The sequence below is a fragment of the Pristiophorus japonicus genome, chromosome 6, assembly GCF_044704955.1.
Source record: "Pristiophorus japonicus isolate sPriJap1 chromosome 6, sPriJap1.hap1, whole genome shotgun sequence".
NCBI lineage: Eukaryota > Metazoa > Chordata > Chondrichthyes > Pristiophoridae > Pristiophorus > Pristiophorus japonicus.
In genome coordinates this window covers 201422821-201438985 of record NC_091982.1, presented here as the reverse complement: position 1 = coordinate 201438985, position 16165 = coordinate 201422821, and the positions used below count along the sequence as shown (strand labels likewise).

General features: G+C 46.4%; 1 protein-coding gene across 1 annotated transcript in view; it reads right to left on the bottom strand.

The window, feature by feature from the left end:
* Positions 1-16165, bottom strand: part of LOC139266246 (serpin I2-like) — a 50804-nt gene that overhangs the window by 11990 nt on the left and 22649 nt on the right. Inside the window, exon 5 of the mRNA XM_070884075.1 lies at positions 14095-14287. Within this exon, the coding sequence (XP_070740176.1) occupies positions 14095-14287 (193 nt within the window). The remainder of the gene's footprint in view (positions 1-14094; positions 14288-16165) is intronic.

The following is a 16165-nucleotide window of genomic DNA, read 5'->3' as shown; positions in this document are numbered from 1 at the left end:
GGAGTGTCTCCCACAAGTTCACCCCTGTGGTCAAGGTGTGCATTTCTTACAGTATTGCAATGTTGTTATATAAAGGTTACATACATGACATCACCTCCCCTCAACATCTTATTGGGATCATAGGTTAAGTCTCTCGGGTGGCCTGCGCTCTCTCGTGGAGCGCTGCAGTTGGGGCTCTGGTTGTTGAGCCTTGGTATGCGTGTCTGTCATCTGTGGTGATTCCGGCCTGTCCGGGCTGACTGCAGGGACTATGCATGCTGCTGAATGTTCTTGTTGCTCATTCACTGGCGGTGGTGTGAGCACCATCTCATGATCTTCCTCAGGTTCCTCAGTGTTCATGCTGAACCTTTTTTTTTACTTGGTCCAGATGCTTGCGGCATATCTGCCCATTGTTAAGTTTAACCATGATGAACCTGTTCCCCTCTTTGTCTATTACAGTACCCTCAAGCCATTTTGGCCCCAAAGCATGATTGAGGACAAATATGGGGTCATTTATTTCTATACATCTCCCCCTTGAATTTCCGTCATGGTACTCTTTTTGGGACTGGCACTTGCCCTCAACTATGTTGGTCAGGACTGGGTGAATGAGGGACAACCGAGTTTTGAGTGCTCATTTCATAAGTAGCTCAGCAGGCGGGACCCCCGTGAGCAAATGTGGTCGGGACCTATAGGCCAGCAGGAGGCGTGATAGGCGGCATTCAAGGGAAGGTCCTTGAATCCTGAGCTTGCCTTGTTTAATGATTTGGACCGCACATTCCGCCTGGCCATTGGAGGCCGGCTTGAACGGTGCTGTCCTGACATGGTTGATGCCATTGCCCGACATGAACTCCCGGAATTCGTAGCTCGTGAAACATGGGCCATTATCACTAACCAGGATGTCCGGCAATCCATGGGTTGCAAAGATCACACGTAGACTCTGCACAAATTCAAAATGATGCAAGCGATCCATTTTGAGTACGCATCTACCACAATGAGAAACATTTTTCCCATGAACGGGTCCGCGTAGTCTACATGAATACGTGACCATGGCCTGGTGGGGCAGGGCCACGGGCTGAGCGGAGCCTCCCTGGGGGCATTACTCAGCTGGGCACACATCGTGCACCTGCGAACAGTGTTCCAGGTCTGAATCAATTCCCGGCTACCAAACATGTGACCGGGCAATGGCCTTCATCAGCAGGATGCCTGGATGCTCGTTGTGGAGTTCCCTGATGAATGCCTCCGTGCCCCTCTGGGGCATGACTACCCGGCTGCCCCATAGTAGGCAGTCAGCTTGGATGGAGAGCTCATCCATCCGTCTGTGGAACGGTCTGACCTCAGGGCATGCTCCGTGTGCGGGCGCCCAATCCCCAGTCAGGACACATTTTGTAATCAGAGATAGGAGGGGATCTCTGTTTGTCCAGATTTTGATCTGGCGGGCTGTGATGGGGGAGCCTGCGCTGTCAAAGGCATCAACGGCCATGACCATCTCAGCGCTTTGTTCCGCTGCCCCCTCGGTGGTGGCCAGTGGAAGCCTGCTGAGTGCGTCAGCGCAATTTTCGGTGCCGGGCCAGTGCCAGATGGAGTAGTCATAAGCAGCCAGCATAAGAGCCCATCGCTGTATGCGAGCTGACGCATTGGCATTGACAGCCTTGCTGTCTGACAACAGGGATGTTAACGGCATGTGGTCCGTTTTTAATTCGAACCTCCTGCCAAAAAGGTACTGGTGCATCTTTTTTACACCATAGACACATGCGAGTGCCTCCTTCTCAACCATCCCATATCCCCGTTCTGCTTGAGAGAGCGACCTGGAAGCATAAGCCACCGGTTGTAGTTGTCCCTCAGCCTTACTCTGCTCCAACACGCACACAACCCCATAGGACGATGTATCACATGTCAGAACCAATTTCTTACAGGGGTCGTACAGGGTCAATAACTTAATTGAACAAAGTAGGTCTGCACCCAATTGAAAGCCCGCTCTTGACAGTTCCCCCCAAACCAATCACAAACCTTACGCAGGAGCACGTGAAGCGGCTCCAACAACGTGCTTAAGTTCAGCAAAAAGTTCCCGAAATATTTCAAGAGACCCAGAAATGATGCAACTCCGATGTGTTGCCGGGCCTGGGCGCTCGTCGAATCGCCTCTGTTTTGGATTCGGTGGGCCAAATCCCATCTGCAGCAACCCTCCTGTCCAGATACTGAACCTCAGGAGCCAAAAACACACATTTAGACTTCTTGAGCCGCAGGCCTACCCGGTCCAGTCGGCGTAGCGCCTCCTCCAGGTTGAGGAGGTGTTCCTCGGTGTCACGACCCGTGATGAGGATGTCGTCCTGAAAAACGATTGTTCTAGGAATGGATTTGAGCAGGCTTTCCATGTTTCTTTGAAAAATTGCGGCCGCTGATCGAATGCCAAATGGGCACCTGTTGTAAACGAACAGTCCCTTGTGCGTAGTGATGGTGGTCAGTAGTTTAGATTCGTCGGCCAGTTCTTAGGTCATGCAGGCTGAAGTGAGATCCAACTTGGTAAACAGCTTGCTGCCTACCAGCGTGGCGAAAAGATCCTCCGCTCTCGGGAGCGGGTATTGGTCTTGTAGGGACACCCGATTGATAGTGGCCTTGTCGGCGCCACAGATCCTGACAAAACCATCCACTTTTAGGACGGGAATGATGGGGCTCACCCAGTCGTTGAATTCAACGGGCGAGATGATGCCCTCTCTCAGCAAACGGTCCAATTGGCTCTCAATTTTCTCCCGCATCACATACGGCACCGCTCTGACTTTGTGGTGCACTGGTCTGGCGTCCGGGGTGATGCGTATCACTACTTTGATACCTTTGAAAGTCCTGACGCCAGGTTGGAATAGTGACTCAAATTGTTGTAGGACTTGTGAGCACCAACTTCGCTCCACAGATGACACTGCGTGCACATCCCCCCATTTCCAGTTCATCTCAGCGAACCAGCTCCTCCCCAACAGTGCGGGACCACTGCCCGGGACAATCCAAAGCGGCAGTCGCTTCACTGATCCATTGTGTGTGACCGCCAACATTGCACTGCCTAGTACTGGAATGATTTCTTTGGTATACATCCGTAGTTGTGTCTCAATGCGTTCTAGTTTGGATCCACTGGGCTTTGAGTGGCCATAGCTTTTCGAATTGTTGAACGCTCATGAGTGACTGGCTGGCCCCCGTGTCCAGCTCCATGCATACAGGGATGCCGTTTAATAAAACCTTCATCATCATTGGTGACGTTTTGGTATATGAGCTGTGAATGTTTGCCACATGAACCTGCTGAACTTCAGCATCCATTGATTTGTCCCAAGAGTCATCCTGCCTCACAGACCCTTCTTCTGGTCCATCCGCCTCATAAATTAGCCTGGTTATAGGCTTCCTGCACATTCGAGCTAAATGGTCACTGAGGTTGCAATTTCTGCAGACAAATTGTTGAAACCTGCAAGTCCTGGCAGAGTGTTTGCCCCCACACCTCCAGCATAAGCTGAGATTCCCATTGTTGTGAACAAAGGAGCTATGACCCGGCATTCCTCGCTGATTGTCCCTTTGACTGCTCTTGAGTATCCTGTTAGTGGGTGTCAATGGCCCCATCCCGGATCGCATTGTCCACTGTGATGGCGTAAATGTCCGTTCAGCCTGCCATTGTCTCTGTTGAAAACCTACTCTGGGTTCTATTGCTGCCTGGGGTGTGTTGAACTGCCCTTGCCTGCCTGCGGGGCTCTGAGTCGTGTTTATGATATTGACTCCCTGATCCCCCGCTGCATTGGAGGCAGAATTGCGCGCGTATATTGTGTTGGTTTCCTCCTCCCCCTCCATGAAAGTCTGAGCCATCAATGCCGCCGCTTCCAAAGTCAAGTCCTTGGTGTCAATTAACTTTCGTAAAATCCCCGCATGACCGATGCCCTCAATAAAGAAGTCCCTTAACATCTCCCCCCTGCAGGCGTCTGTGAACTTAGAGGCTGACCAAACGCCGGAGGTCCGCAACGAAGTCTGGTATGCTCTGTCCTTCTCGACGTCGGTGGGTATAGACTCTGTGTCGGGCCATGTGTATGCTGCTCGCCGGTTTGAGGTGCTCACCGATTAGTTTGCTGAGCTCTTCAAAGGTTTTGTCCGCCGGCTTTTCGGGTGCTAGTAGGTCCTTCATGAGTGCATAAGTCTTAGGTCCGCAGCTGGTCAGCAGATGGGCCCTTCGCTTGTCGGCAGCTGCACCTCCCAGCCATTCTTTCGTGACAAAGCTTTGCTGGAGCCTCTCAATGAAATCGTCCCAGTCCTCACCAACACAGTACCGTACCTCTGTTCTACCGGTGGCCATTCTCATGGGTCGTTGATTCCAGTTTCTCGTCGCCAATGTAATGTCCTTACTCAATGGCACAAAATCCACATGAGGCACATTCTATGGATAAGGTCACTCTATGACCTGAACCTTTATTTACAGGACCAAGAATTGATGACCCTGCGTGGGACCTCCCTTTATATACCTGGATGACCAGGTAAGCAGTGTCTCCCACAAGTTCACCCCCTGTGGTCAAGGTGTGCATTGCTTAAGTATATACAGTATTGCAGTGCTGTTACATAGAGGTTACATACATGACAGTCGAGAATGAGTTGCACATTCAGGGAGTGGAATCCCTTGCGGTTCCTGAAAACCTCTGTATCCTGAAAAGGTGCCCGCATCGCAATGTGCATACAGTCTATTGCTCCCTGCATCTTGGGGAAGTTAACAATTCGGTAGAATCCTAAAGCCCTCTCAGTCTGAACCTCCCTGGTCATAGGGAAGCTGATAAATCCATCCTGCATGCGTACAGGGCTTCAGTGACCTATCTAATGCAGCAAAGTGTGGCGTGCTGGGACATACTGCAAATGTCGCCGCTGAGGCCTGAAAGGAACCTGATGTGTAGAACGACAGTGACCTTGACCTCGACGGATAGTGCAGTTCCGATGGTGCTGGCAGACTGCAAATCTCCCTTGATGAGCTGGCAGATCTCAATGATAACCTCTTTGTGGAAGTGCAGTCTCCAAAGGCAGGTGGTGTTGCACAAGTTGAGGTAAGACTGCTTCTCCCTTTACTTGCAGGGGTTGTAACGTCTGGTCCTCCTCATTAGTCTGTCTTACATTGGGCACATTATGCTGTTGAGCATACCTTCTGCCATCTCGAGTCTGCAGCACATGAGTGGTCATCAAGAGAGGGTGAGAAAGGACAGGCCCCATTCCAATAGCTATCTGTTTTCCACCGATTGTATACAAAGAATGAGTGTCCCCACTAAGACACCTAGTAAACACCAATCGTCCACAGTATGATAAGATGTTTGTTCAGATGTTCACATCACCTCCAAAGACCTCCAGAGTACATCCGAACTCCTCTGAGGTTGAAACAGAGCAGCCTTTTAAATGATGCGACATGCAATTTAGAACATGGCGTCCATACCGCAGTGAGTAGTTCCGGTTAGTTCCACTTTTTCCCAGTGTTTTTTTCGGTGAGCGAAATTGTCGGCAAGATGTGTGCGAGGTGCCAAAAGTAAGGATGGGCGCTATACCGGGCGTTAGTTTCGGCAAATGTGATCTTTACGACAAAAAACCGTGGCTGGGCGGTATTATTAAATCTCAGCGTTAATTACGTGCCGAAGTAACGCTGGCCGATATTATGGGCGTTGGGATCGCCCATTCTGATGATTCCACACAAAAAAAGTGGGCGGGCACTGTTATTTTTTCTCAGCGTTGCACACATGTGGAAAGTAACACTTGCCGATAAGTGACCAAGAAATGGGCGTCAGTTTCCATTTTGTGACTAAATGGGTGATATCTGGGCTTTACACGTCATTTCAGCTTTAAAATGGATATTAAGTGGGCGTGATGCATGCAAAAATAATCGAAAATCTAGCCCTTAAAGTATTATCTGTTTATTATTGAGTTATTACCACTCTAATTTGAAGCACAAATTCTTGGATTTAATCAGGGCACCATTTGGTGGTGCTTGATTGGGCCAGAATTCGCTGTAGTAGGGCATCTAATGGAATCTGCTGTTAGTTAGACTTGCTCTTCTACGTTAAGGTTTTTAAATATTTTGCATGGTAAGTTGCTGAAACTGTGAGCTGATAACATCAGAGCGAGGGAAAGGGGCATCTGGGATCTGAGTGAACAGGGCAACCAACTGTGTATTCACCAATCAAATTGAAGGATTGTGAAATAAATAGCAGAAGGACGTGTAATTGAGAGCGGGTGAAATCAATGTCAAATCAGGTACAGAAAGAGTGCAGTACCTTTAGAATTGTGAGGCCACTTACTATTCTTAATTTATAATAGATGTTCTTTTAATATAATTTTCCCTGCTGTCATCACCTTTCAATGTTTTCAAGTTAAAAGTTTCCCAATGTTAAAAGAACTACACAAAAAGGTGTTAAAATGTAAATGACAATGCTGTATAAGATGATAAGAAATAGAAGCAGCAGTAGACCATACGGCCCCTCGAGCCTGCTCTGCCATTCAATAAGATCATGGCTGATCACCAAGCTCAACTCCACTTTCCTGCCCGATTTCCATATCCCTTGATTCCCCTAGACGCAAAGATATATTTATCTCAGCCTTGAATATATTCAGAAACTCAGCATCCACAGCCCTCTGGGTTGGTATGATTTCCTAAAAGGAAAAAAGACACTGATAATGGCACAGGAGTTCTGAATAGGTAGAGGAAGTTGTTAAAGAATCGAAAGAGCACTAGCATAAAACTGAACATGTTGAAACTACCCACCAGGTCAGTCAGCAGCTGAAAGAAAAAGACAGGTTAAAGTTACAGATCTTGGGCCCGAAATTCAGTACCGCTGGAAAGCTGGTGCTCCCGCACTTTTTGTGGCCGTTAGCGCCTAAATTTTTTCGTGGCTGGACCACCCCATATTCAGCTCCAAAAATGAACAAATGGGTTCCAGCGCTAATGAACCCTTCCAAAGTGGATTTTTCAGCAGTGTGGCTGTCTTAATTTGAGTGTTATCACCACTGAGAAATTCAGCATGCAGGTAAGGGTTTCTAATGAGCCAGCTGCTCCCTGGCCTTTTTAAAGGCGAGGGTTTGCAGCAAGACCCTGAGGGGTGAAGGTGGTTAGAAGGATGGCTGGTGTAAGAGGTGCAAGGAGAGCCAACAGGTTCACTGATATGGAGCTGGAGACACTAATGGACGGTGTGGAGGACAGAAGAAGAATACTGTTTCCTGACGTGGGGAGACCTGGCAGACAGACAGTACATAATGCATGGAGGGAGATTGCAGGGGAAGTGTCAGGCACCTCCATATATGTGTGGATGCACCCACCCAGGAGGGTGCTAGCCAGTCTGCACCCACCCCTTCCAGGGTGGCGATGTGTCGACGCCTCCTGGCTCTGGGGTGATGGGGATCCTCCTCCTCCTGCGCCTCCTCCTCCTCTTCCTCCTCCTCCTCAGCTGGTACTTATTATGTTTGTACTATACCTATGAATGACTTCACGAGGCAATGTGTTGTACTCAAACTGAAGTGACCTTGAGAGTATCTCTATAGTCTGCATATGTAACATCACTCTCCCCCAAGTCCTTTGTGCCAATTATCTTTGCATTATGTGCTCTGGCTTAGCTCTCCCCAGACTTAAGTGCCAATAGCCGTTGCCCCTTGGCTGTGCTTTGACTTGGCTATCTCCCTGTTAACCCCCAAGTCCTTTTGCCACAACATTGGGTAGTGGTTACCAGTTTGGATGGTTCGATGATGCAGTGGAGGCTCAAGAGGGTTCTGGGTGTGATTCATGTGTGTGTCCATGGCTACATACATCCATTCCCCCCCACCACTGCCCCCCACCCCACTCCATAGCGAGATCATGCAGCTGGCCCGTTACATAAACATATAGGATCAGACACAGTGCAAGTACAAAGAAAGGAAGAAAATAAAAAAACATTTTTACAGTTTGTATCATGACCCTTGGTTCAGTGACTTACATTCGTTACGTTTTACGGTCGTGCACCAGGATTGGGTAGATTCCATAATTAGTTCAGTCTTGGTCAGTATTGAGGTAGCAGTACAGGTATGCGAGGACGCTAGTTCCAGAGCAACCGGACGGGGTCCTAGTCGTCTGATGGCGCCACAGCGCCCCCTGCTAGCGGGGTGGGCTTGGTTCGCTCACCTTGCCAGGACTCAGGGCCTTTGCCGTTGCCTAGTGGTGGGCAAAACCACAGATGTGTGTGGCCTCCCTGTCCTCCTTTGAGGGCTGCAGAATCTTCTGCCTGCTCTCTAACGGTCTTGGGAACCTGGCTGTTCCAGGTCCCGTTTGGAGAATTCGTTGGTTCTGACCTTTCGCTCCCTGACATGGCCGAGGTAGCGACTGGGTCTGGGAGCTGCGCCGTCTCCACCCGGGTGGTGGGCAACGGTGGCCGACTGCACGTATTGCCGCCGTTTTCATTTCCAGATCCGTGGTAAATAGTGCCAACGGGTGCCTGCAGCGTGGGATAGATCTGGGACAGGGTATCAGGATCAGTGCCTTCACCCTCCTGAGGTCACTGACCTATAACTTGTGGGGACACCTGGGGCAGGGCATCTTTAACCTCCTGAATTCACTCGCTTGCTGTTCCTGACATCTCGCAACATTTTGTTCTTTACATTCTTAATCGGTTCGTTACATTGATTGCCATACATACAATGTCTTTTTAAGTTCAGTTGGTTGCAGGTCTCCTTTAAGAGAACCCTGCCACGCCACGCTGCTTCTTGCCATCTTGCCTCTGTCCTCGAGGTCGACTGCCCTGATGCATCTCTCCCGCGATTCTGCCACAAAAGCTGGAAGAGTGCCTGTGAATTCGATCTTCCTCCCCAGGAGTCCTGCCACTGGAGCCGGGAAGGTACTTTTAGGTCATTCCCACGCAGCCATGATGGACAGTCTGTGACTCAGGTGCTGCGCTGGTCTGTTCACTGGTGCCTGGCCCAAGCGAAGGTGAGGTTTTGCTCGGCCTCCGAGCATGGGGGACATCGATTGCTGGAGTGAAGAGGTCTTCCCATTTCCACTGGATCTTCCTCAACCACCTTCTTCCGAGTAGCGTTGGACCATCACCTGCAACAATCCACAGAGATAACTTGTGCACCACGCCATTATGGATTACACTTATATCCGCACTACCAAGCTCCTTGGTGTAGGTGCGCAACTTTTCCTGGAAACAAGCTCGGGTCGGTTTTCGTTCCATAGCCTCTCGAAAGCATCCTGGCTCATTACTGACTGGCTCACTCCCGTGTCCACTTCCATGAAGACTGGAACGCCGTTTATCTCGACTTCCATCTTCACTGGAGGACAATCGGTGGTGCAGGTATACACTTCTTCTTGGGGCTGAGCTGCCTCTCTGGCCAAATCATCATACTCCCTGCTGGATTCAAAGTCATCTACCGACTCCTCTGTTATGCTTATCTCATATTTCTTTTACACATACACTGGAGGTGGCCCTTCGTGTTACAGGCTTTGCATACGTACTCAGCAAACCGACACTGGTGAGCCGTATGGTTTCCCCCACAACGCCAGCATGGTGCTACTCAATTAGCGCCCCTCGGCAGACTCTGAGTTCTGGAACCTTGAGGTTTGTGCTCTCTGCCCTGGGCAGAGCTACGTTCTACAGTCTTGCCTGTGAAAGGCACATTCTGTGTATAGTACTTGCTGGGTTTGAGTCCACGGATAAATAATTTGCTTGGTGCTGCAGGTCAAGGTCACGAACGTCTTTCTGATGCTGATGGCTTTCTGCAGGTAGACTGTGGTATCGGCAGATAATAGCTTGTGAAGGAAACCCTTGTGGCCAATTCCTATAATGAAGATGTCCCGCAATGCTTCGTTGAGGTGCGTGCCAAAATCACACAGTGCTGCAAGTCTCCTGAGGTCAGCTGCATATTTTGCAATCACCTGGCCCTCAGGTCTGCGGTGAGTATAGAATCTGTGCCTGGCCGTGAGGATGCTCTCTTTTGGTTTAAGTTGGTCGTGAATTAGTTCAGTCAGTTCATCGTATGTTTTATCCTTGGCCTTCGTGGGTGCCAGCAAGTCCCTAACGAGGCGGTAGACCTCGAGCCCACAACTGGTCAGCAGTATAGCCTTGCGCTTCTCCACCAATGTGTCCATCTGCCCAGCCAAATCGTTTGCCACAAAATATAACTCGAGCCTTTCTGTGAAGGCATCCCAATCATCACTCTCTGCGAAGTCTTTTAGTGTGCCAAAGGTAGCCATAATATCATGTGAAAGTCCTTATTCTCATCGCTAGTTATTATGTTTGTACTGTACCTATGAGGCAATGTGTTGTACTCAAACTGTAGTGACCTTGGTCCTTTATTCCTAACTCCAGAGTGAGGCAGCCACATGGTGGCTCCCCTTTTATACAGCCCCTGCCACCAGGGCAGGACAGGAAACCCCGGTCTCCACTAGTTGCACCATCTAGTGGTACCAGCATGTATATACACTGTGTAAACCTTGTTGACAGTACATCAGGTAAACACATCTCCATCTTCTGCAACTATACAGTGACTACACAGAGAGTATCTCTATAGTCTGCATATATAACAGTACTGCTGGCTCGAACTCCAGTGGCTGTCCCTTAATGATGGCCAGGTTGTGCAGCATGCAGCCAACCACAACGATTATGGAGACCCATTGAGGAGAGTACTGCAAGGTGCCACCAGGCACCAGAACCTCTGCTTAAGGATGTCTATGCACTGCTCGATGATGCACCTGGTGGCACAATGAGCATCATTGTATGCATGCTCTGGCGCTGTCCTGGGGTTCCACAGTGGAGTGAGCAGCCAAGTGGACAGGGGATATCCCTTGTCCCCAAGCAGCCAACCACAATCCTGATTCGGGCCAGTGAAGACGGCAGGCACACTGGTCTGGCGCAGAATGAACGAATCATGTCTGCTGCCTCCCTTGCCCGCTGCCTGTCTGCATGGTGCTGACGGTGACGCCTTCTCCTGCATGCCGCCCTGCTTCTGACCAGATGTACCAGGTGTCGCCCTCCCAACACTCTTCCCATCCTCAGGGTGAACCCTGCCAAGCAGGTCTCTGCAGCCCACAGGACTCCACTAAAGAGTCAGGCCTGAAAGTTGTACAAAAGTACAGAGGTATGTGCAAACCTCTGAGCAGCACTCAGCAGGTTTAATGGAACCAAAGCAATTAATAAAACTATATGAAAAGATAAATACTGCACATGCTGGAAAATGAAATTAAAACGCTAATAATTAATACAACTATATACAAAGATAAATACTGTGGATGCATGCTGGAATATGAAATAAAAACAATAATAAGTAATAAAACTTTTTACCTACCAAAGGACCCCGGCGGTGTCGTGTTCGAGCACCGCATCGAAAACCTCGCGGGGGCACTGCCGGGAAAAGGCCTACCTTTTCCTCAGTAAATCTTGCTGTGGTAGCCCACACACTGCAGAGCTCACCGCTGGAAACCTTCCTTTACAGCAACTTCACCGCGCTGTTTCCAACGGAAGTTAACACCACTGAAATCCTCCCATAGCTGAATATGGCTCGGGGAGGGAAAAGTACCCGACCGCGGCGGCCAATCGATTTTTTCGATCGACCGCCCAAACTCCGCGGTGGCCGTTCCTTCGGGGACGGTGAATTTCAGGCCCCTTGACTTGTATTTCCAGCTTTTTCTATTTTTGTTTTCTAACAAAATTGCAGAAAAGTATACATCGGATAGGATATCTTAAAAAAATATATTTATCAATACATTTTCATGAATACCTTTCTGGTTGTTGCCATGGAGATCATGGAAAGTCAATCAGAAAATGTTTATATAATCAGAATATTCTGTGGGCTCTCTTCTAGTATGCTTGCAACTCGAACAGCTACCTTTGTGTCAAGGAATTGGATGGTTGATCCCATAAATTGAGATAGATTTTGTAATGGATACAGAAAACCAAGAAGTGATTTGCATTTTTATTTTGAATCACATGCATATATGCTTTTGAGATTCATTCTCACACTTGACACCTAATACTCAAAATTCCTTTTTCTTTTTACCTCCAAGTACTGTCAGTCCTGAGAATTCTGCTGATCCTTCATCTACCGAATAAAGGAAACTTTTGATTTGGAGTGTTGATAGATTATTTAGAGTCACAGGCATCACACCCAAGCTGGTTCCTGTCCTTATCAGACATCCTCACACATGCGCTTCCATCAGGAGTTACTGGATTGAAATCAATTGTGAAAACCCTGGCTGATATTTGCCTCCTTAACCCAAAGGCACTGTGATCAACTGTTGACCTGGCTTAAACCTAACTCAGCACAGACCGTTCAATCAAGCCTGGGACCGTCCAGGTCTGGTGGTTGAACTTAGTGAACCATTGGGAGGATTTTATAAAGAAAACTCTTTGGATTATCATCTCTTCTGCGGAGAAACGCGACACTTAAAGATGTAATAGCAGCGCATTTGGAAATCAGTGACAGGATCGGTCTAAGTCAGCATGGATTTATGAAAGGAAAATCATGCTTGACAAATCTTCTGGAATTTTTTGAGGATGTAACTAGTGGAGTGGACAAGGGAGAACCAGTGGATGTGGTGTATTTGGACTTTCAAAAGGCTTTTGACAAGGTCCCACACAAGAGATTGGTGTGCAAAATTAAAGCACATGGTATTGGGGGTAATGTATTGACGTGAATAGAGAACTCGTTGGCAGACAGGAAGCAAAGAGTAGGAATAAACGGGTACTTTTCAGAATGGCAGACAGTGACTAGTGGGGTACCGCAAGGTTCAGTGCTGGGACCCCAGCTATTTACAATATACATGAATGATTTAGACGAAGGAATTTAATGTAATATCTCCAAGTTTGCAGATAACACTAAGCTGGGTGGCAGTGTGAGCTGTGAGGAGGATGCTAAGAGGCTGCAGGGTGACTTGGGCAGGTTAGGTGAGTGGGCAAATGCATGGCAGATGCAGTATAATGTAGATAAATGTGAGGTTATCCACTTTGGTGGCATAAACAGGAAGGCAGAGTATTATCTGAATGGTGACAGATTAGGAAAAGGGGAGGTGCAACGGTACATCAGTCATTGAAAGTTGGCATGCAGGTATAGCAGGCGGTGAAGAAGGCAAATGGCATGTTGGCCTTCATAGCAAGAGGATTTGAGTATAGGAGCTGGGAGGTCTCACTGTAGTTGTGCAGGGCCTTGGTGAGGCCACACCTTGAATATTGTGTACAGTTTTGGTCTCCTAATCTGAGGAAAGACATTCTTGCTATTGAAGGAGTGCAGCGAAGGTTCACCAGATTGATTCCCAGGATGGCAGGACTGACATATGAAGAAAGACTGGATCGACTAGGCTTATATTCACTGGAATTTAGAAGAATGAGAGGGGATCTCATAGAAACATATAAAATTCTGAAGAATGTTCCCGATGTTGGGGAAGTCCAGAACCAGGGGTCACAGTCTAAGGTTAAGGGGTAAGCCATTTAGGACCGAGATGAGGAGAAACTTCTTCACTCAGAGAATTTTGAACCGTGGAATTCTCGACCACAGAAAGTTGTTGAGGCCAGTTCGTTAGATATATTCAAAAGGGAGTTAGATGTGGCCCTTACAGCTAATGGGATCAAGGGGTATGGAAAGAAAGCAGGAATGGGGTACTAAAGTTACATGATCAGCCATGATCATATTGAAGGGCCGAATGGCCTACTCCTGCATGTATTTTCTATGTCTATGTCTCTATTAAACAAACTGATTTATTGAGCTTTTAACAATACCTGCTTTTGATTATTACTGCAGTTTAGGTATTTGATGGGAGACTGAATCTTATCAGTGCACATACATATAATTCAGAATAAATATGCAAATCACTTCTACATAAAGGTAGGGGCTCCAGTTGCAACTTCACTAGAGCAGAGCCTGCAGTCTATTCTGGCTGTGCAAACATTTTCTGATTGGCTTTCCAAGATCTCCATGCCAACATCCAAACAGGCACCATAAAAATATATTCATACATATATTTAATGTATGCTTTTCAGCAATTTTTCATCTCTTAATATTTAATTTTTTTCTACAAAACTAGGAAAATTCCATTCAAACCAACAGCAAACAACGAGATGTTACTGCTGTAACAATGCCAACAGAAATGAACAATGGTAAGTTTTGCTAACCAACCTTGGAAGGTTAATCTCAATGTCTTCTTCTGTCATTGTGGAAAGCCAATTTTGGATGGTTTGTGGTGTAATAAGTTTTTCCAACTCTGCTAAATCAGTTCCCTCTGCTGGAAGTGCCAGGATTACACTGGCCTCATCGCCACTGTAAGGTACTTCTAAAACCTGGTAACTCATCTTACCAGCTGTAAAATAACCTGCAATAAGACAATTTATAAATCAGATAATATAATTGCCAATCAGCAGAATACTGTCCGAATCAGACACTCAAAAGCCAAGTTGGCATTTTAATAGGAATTTTTTATATCGCTCATTAACCAGGGATCCACAAATAATGAAGACCATTGTATATGAAGGTACAAGTAATTGTAAAATGAGCAATCCTGTATAATATTTCAGTCATATGAACCAGATGAGTTCATCATCGAACTTTAGAAAAGTACCAATTGCAAATTATCCTTAAAAGATGTCTTGTTTATGCCATTGCCTGGACAGGGACAGGCAGGAAGTGCTAAATGGTCTCCTTCAATGCTGTATGAGTCTATTATATTTTATCAGTTAAACAATTCAATATGAAATATTTCTCCAGGTGTACTTTACAAGTAAAATGGTGCATTACATGTATGTTTTAAACAAGCTCACTATTATAGATTGTCCATTGTCACCTACTCAAGACATGTTTATCACCTATAGCAATTACAATTAAGCTTTGTCTTACAGTGAGCATGTTTGCTGCTTAACTGTAGCTCAATCCATAAAGCAGTTCTCTATGTTTATATCCTTCTCTCCCTCTTATTTTTGCTTTATTTTCTAATATCTGAATAAATAAGCAACCAGATCATGACCTGTGTATCACTGAAAAAGCATACAATATGTTGGCAGTTCTAGCTGTATAAGCTTTAAAGGGACTAATGAGAGTTAAAAATACTAAAACATAAATGGAGGGGATAAGTTCGTGATTCAGAGCTCCAATGTTAAGCTTGAGTATCACATATCATGTTAACAGTAGTCAACAGTGATAAAGAGGAATGAAATTCTGCTATAAGGTGCAGTCATTATTTCAGATTGCCAATTTGCATAAAAATGCTTACAGTATTTAGTAGTAAATTTTAACTTTAAAAAAAAAACCTAGTAATCCCTGTAAGTTCCATTTTCAGCAGAATACCTTAAAGAAAATTGGGCCATGATGATATAGCAAGACTCAAAATGGTAAGCTCCAATCTCAACCATTTGGTTAAAAGATGACAAATAGAAAACAATTATTTCCCAAAAGGAAGGTAGGTGCTCTGGGCTGGGTAATCATAGGTTACACTCAAGAACCTTGTAATACACAAATAGTAATAGAAAAACAATTCTTAAGATGATCTGTAACATTCATAATTATATCATTGCTTATATCACTTTATTAAAATGCTGAGTCACAAATATACAAAACATAAATAAGACAAGAATTTATTATTACTATATGATGAGACATTAGCAATCGTAGAACCATAGAATGGTTACATCAATGAAGGCCATTCGGCCCATCGAGCCCAAGCCGGCTCGCTGCAAGAGCACCTCAGCTAGTCCCACTCCCCCAATCCTCACCATAACACTGAATAAAATTAATTTAGTGCATGACTGCTTCAATAAGTGAAGGTATTGGAGATACTATCTGCAAGTTCACAGATGACAACAAAGCTTTGTGCCAGTGTTGGAACCCTTCAGGAGAAAAACATTTGTAATTGGATCTAGGTGCGTTGGGGAATTTGCCTGCATCTGGCAATTGACATTTAATTTAGATAAACCTAGTGTAGGTAAGGGCCAATGATTTGATTGGAGTATTTAAAATGATGAAGAGACTAGACAGTGCCCATGTGGATAGATTATTTGAATTAGATAAGTTTGGAAAAACGAGGGGACATGCATAAAAGTTACGTAAGCACAGAACTAGGTTAGATGTTTGCAGGTTTTGCTTTTTGTAGACAGTAATAAACCTTTGGAATTCGTTTTTTGCTCGTGCAGTGAATGCAGATTCACTACAAATATTCCAAAAGTAGCTGGACGAGTTCTTACAGGAGGCTGATATTGCT